Here is a 4,899-nt window from a genome sequence, read left to right as displayed (position 1 = left end):
AAATTAAAATAATAATAACTTTATCAATGACGTTGACACATTTGCCCTGGTTTCAGAGCTTGGGATGAGCTTCTTTCTATCGCACATCTCTATAGCTTAATTAGGAGGCGTCCCAATCACCACAGGGCATGTGCTCTTAACCTAGCCATTAAGGGATGACTCTCTCTCTTTCTATATCATAAGTTTCCTATGATGTGGTGTATGGAGAAATAAGGATGACCTCCTTGTTCCGATTCTTTCCTCGATCTCTGGTATATAAAAGACCGAGGCCTTATCAGTAGGCCAAGAAGCATTGACGTCTCATCGAGATCATTCCATCCATACCTTATTGGCGTTTTACCAACAGCTGAACATCATCAGCTCTGAAGTGTTTTTATCATGGATTTTATGGTAATGTATTAAGCTGGATTATTGGTTTATTGTTAAGCACAAAACAATGAGCTTCCTCTGTTGTACCATCTGCAGTGATCCAGCCCTGAATTTTAATGAACAAACACTCAAGCTTGCCACTGAGGTGCATTATCATGGCAGATAGCTTAATAACACGAGCTTTTGTACGTTTTAAATTGTGTTTACATAATAACAGGTAAAATCAATAATCATCTCGACATAATATATATATTTATACTAACAAAGTATAAATAAATTTCATTAAAATTTTATTTTCCTATCATTAAAATGACACTATTTTTTACAATTAATTTAAGTTCCTATAAGATTATAACATAAAGTAGAATTATTTTTGTTATTATTTGAAATAATAAATGAAATATTATTTAATGATATTACAATTACAAATATTTGTATTTTTTATTATATTCTTAGCATAACCATGCCAAAAATAAATTAGTAAACACTTTATGTAAGTTATATTAATGAACAAAGAATAATTTATTGATGTATTGTGACTCTATTGTATTTCGGAATTTAAATATAGGATCCAATAAGTGCAATATTAATCATTCCGAAAATTTTGTTTTAACTTATTACATTATAAATATAGGTTTATTGGTGTTCAGAAGATAAAAGAAATTATATATTTTTGTGTAAAGTTACCACTTCTGACAAAAGAAGTCATTATTATTCTGTTCCAGATCTTTACGTTATTTGTACAGAATGTATACTCCAAAATGCTAGTTTTCGTAGTACATCTTTTAAAGAACATGCTTCAAAAGTATTCGCAGGTTACATACACCCTTTAAAATATTTATATTATGCTATGATATTCATGGTAACGAGTCGAACTAATCTACATACACTTTCGAATATTTTTTGGTCGTTTCAAGCTGTCTACCAATGGGACAGCAGTAAATATATGAAATTACAATACTAAAATCCGAGATTATATTTCCCGCTGGACACAACAGATAGCCCACTGTGATTTTGCTCTAAAACAGTATTTTCTTATATAATGAAAGAAACTCCTTTATTACAATATTTACGTATTTTTATATAGAAATAATTGATGGAACTGATTAAAGTAACATAAGTACAAGAAGCTGTTTTATTTTTTACAGTTGTGTTTTACATGCTTATTTCTATAACTGTTTATAGATTACCCAAGCTACACTGTTACTGTGTTTATTAACGTGGGTTGAAGGACTTGGACAACAGCAAGGTTTTGCTCAACAACAGCAACAAATTTCCTATGGCCAACAGAACAATTATCAACAGGCAACAAGACAACAGCCAGAAAGTTTTAATGGGCAGAACGACGTCGTGAGTGCTCTTTGTTGTTATTATTCAATCATTAATATCTACAGTATTCATTAAAATAATGTGTAACAATAAAAAGACAATGTTTTTTTTTAGTTTACCAAGAGTGTATTTCTATAGTAACACTTTATGTAACCCTCAGGGTGAATTTTTGAAAAAGGCGAGTCCATTACCTCACTTTTCAACTCATACTGAAGAAGTCATGGTAATACTAAAACAATAAAGAAACGCTTGAGTGTTTAAATAAGATTTAATTTTAGTTCATTTCTCTGTAAGTGGAAAAAAAAATCGTAATCTTTGTGATACTGGACAAAACTGTGCGTGATTTTAAGTATACTTTCGTCTTCTCTCTACTTGACTGTAAAAGTTGTACATCATTCTGTAATGGTTGATATTACACATCTTATGAAATGTTTAATCTCAAGATGCACTTGAAAATGCATCAGTGAAGATAATACTAAATAATCAGTAGTCATAAGAATTATAACACTATCAATTTAGCGGAAACAAATATTCAGTTAAATAACGAAACAGTAAAAATTCATTAACTATCCACAAACAGCCTTTACAGCTTTTGTTTTTCCTGATTAATTTAATTCTACTCAGGCAGTCTACGGATTTACAACACTAAACTTATGGGTTCGATTCTTCTCGATGGATGCAGTAGATAACCTGATGTGGCTTTGCTATAAGAAAACACACACACTCTCTACTCAGGCAAAAGCATTAAAAGCTTTCCAATACAAACTAAACACTGATATTATTTAATATCAATTTTTATTAGTACATATTTTCATAGTCGTCATCTTTGGTTTGTGTTGAAAGAACTTGGATTTTTTTAGGGTCCACCGGAGCCTTATGATTTCAACTATGAAGTGAAAGATGAATTAGGCAACACACATTATCGCCAGGAACAGGGCGATCAGAACGGTAACGTTTATGGTGGCTATGGATACACCAACGCAAATGGACTCTTTCGTTATGTAGAATATCGTAGTGATACATCAGGTTTCACTGCCACAATCCACACCAACGAGCCAGGCACTTACGCCGCAAACCCAGCTGACGTAGTCCTTAATGTAGAACAACCTCCCGCTGGTATTCAAAACCAGTACACGCAAGGAACTTCTGGTGGCGGATACCAAACAGCGCAGCAACAGTCTTTTGGTGGTCAATATCAGACGGGGAGAGGGTCTGATGGGTTCACTAAACCTAAAGCACCAAGAGGTCCAGTCAATTTCCAGAGTATAGGTGGTTCTTCGAAATCTGCTGCTAAATATAATGGATACGCTTGAATAGATATGTCAACATTAACTTGTGAAGAATGTATAAGATAGCTTTGTTCAAGGTATTACAAAATATAAGTAATCTTCAACATCAAATGACAGTGAACAAGTTGTATTGTGAAATAATGTTCTTTAGCATTTCATGAAAAACATACAACACTTAATACTAAATTGGATTTACTCAACATCTTCTTATATTTGCTCCTAGAATAATTTCTGTGGTAAATGTGTAGTTTTCAAAGTAGATTACGCTGTAAGAAACAAATAAGTAGTTCAAATTGGAACTGAAGTACTTATATTACATAAACCATAATTATGAATATATATATATATGCCAACACAAAAGATGTTTCATTATGTGTTAAACAGATACGTATTTAGTTGAAAATTTCATGCAGTGTTATATGTTTGTTTATTGTATTCAGCCCCCCCCCCCCCCCCTCAAGAAAGGCTCTTTAACCCGTTTTATACGTTCGTTACAGTTGGTGGTGTTTGTTCATAAGTCATTGTCTTCATTGTCTTGTTTTGGTGAATTTGTACGCCATACTACAGTTCTAATAAAGCTAAGCAGTGTTATGTGTGAGTCAAAATTTTGTCAAAATGTGTACTTTAAACATAGATGTATAATATATAAGTATTTGATATTAACTTCATAAACCTTGATTTGTTTCTTACCGAAATTTATTAATAGTTACTTAATTATTTGAATTAGTTTTAATAATGAAAACTACGATATTTGTACCTCTTTATTACACTCGGCCGAATGTAGTCCACTTATTAGCTTACTGGACTATGAATCAGTCCGCTTATTAGAGTACAGGACCACGGATCAGACATACGCTTCCTATTTAACACCAAAAAGAGAAATCGTGCTACGCACTTCGGGGTCGTCGATGTGTTATAAGAGTAACAGCCAAGTTCCACTATTCAAATAGAGTAGCCTAAGTCAGGGGGAAGGTGGTGTTGACTATCTTCTTGCCTCACCCTAGTCTATCACTTAAAAATTAAAGATAACTCGTGCAGATAACCCTCGAACATGCAATACCACCATCAATTATATTACAGGTTTTGTAACACAATATGACAGTAAAACTATATTTGTTGTTTTACCTTACTTATTTGCGGACAGAAATATATAATTTAAACAACAGTGGATCACAAACCTACTTTGTTAATTAATTTGTTATATTAAAAAACATAAAACATTTTTAAAAACAATTAACTGTTATTATAAGTGCATAAAAACGAAAAATACTGTTTCATTTTTTTATAAAATCTAAAATAAGGTCATTGTATAGTCTTTATTTATCAACGCTTAGAATGATATTGGCAATCAGTTCCTTTGCTGACCAAAGCGACCTCTTGTGATTTTTAAACTCACTAGAAAAGAAAATACATAAAGAAAAGTTGTCACATTTATTCAGCAGCAGGTAAAGCACAATCACAGCTTGGACGGCTAAGATCAGAATGTCCTCAATTACCTCCCTTTTATTCTCTTTTCACAAACGTTAAAAAAAGTGTGCGGAAGTTATTGCTGATTGGATTCGGTCAGATTTTGTTACAAATTCCATGGTTGTTTTGTAGTTCGTAAGGGTGTGGTCTTTCACAACCCATTATCCTTCTTAACAAGTCTTTACCTGGGAAAAATCAGCTAACCCGGTGACCACACTGGAAATTTTAGGGTAGCATTACCAACTAAGATACATATTCATTCTTTATTTATAAGGTGGTTAAGGCACTCGACTCGTAATCCGAGAACCGTGGGTTCGAATCCCCGTAGCACCAAACATGATCTACCTTTCAGCCGTGAGAGCGTTATAATGTGACGGTCAATCCCACTTCGTTGGTACAAATGTAGCCCAAGAGTTGGCGGTGGGTGGTGATGACTAGCTGCCTT

General features: G+C 33.2%; 1 protein-coding gene across 1 annotated transcript; it reads left to right on the top strand.

Moving 5' to 3' along the window:
- The first annotated feature begins 234 nt into the window (after positions 1 to 234).
- Positions 235 to 3,584, top strand: LOC143229292 (uncharacterized). The gene is made up of 3 exons (XM_076461422.1): positions 235 to 390; positions 1,555 to 1,719; positions 2,559 to 3,584. The coding sequence occupies exons 1-3, from the start codon at positions 379 to 381 to the stop codon at positions 3,009 to 3,011; spliced, it is 630 nt and encodes a 209-aa protein (XP_076317537.1). The 5' UTR covers positions 235 to 378; the 3' UTR covers positions 3,012 to 3,584.
- Positions 3,585 to 4,899: the final 1,315 nt, after the last annotated feature.

Source organism: Tachypleus tridentatus, chromosome 10 (genome assembly GCF_004210375.1).
Source record: "Tachypleus tridentatus isolate NWPU-2018 chromosome 10, ASM421037v1, whole genome shotgun sequence".
Lineage (NCBI taxonomy): Eukaryota > Metazoa > Arthropoda > Merostomata > Xiphosura > Limulidae > Tachypleus > Tachypleus tridentatus.
The sequence above is the reverse complement of the archived record's forward strand: the minus strand, read 5'-3'. Positions and strand labels throughout refer to the sequence as shown.

What these genes read in the sequence shown, in the direction of transcription:
- LOC143229292 (XM_076461422.1), top strand. An exon ending in TTAATGGGCAGAACGACGTC is followed by an intron (nt 1,720 to 2,558) that starts GTGAGTGCTCTT and finishes GGATTTTTTTAG; the next exon opens with GGTCCACCGGAGCCTTATGA.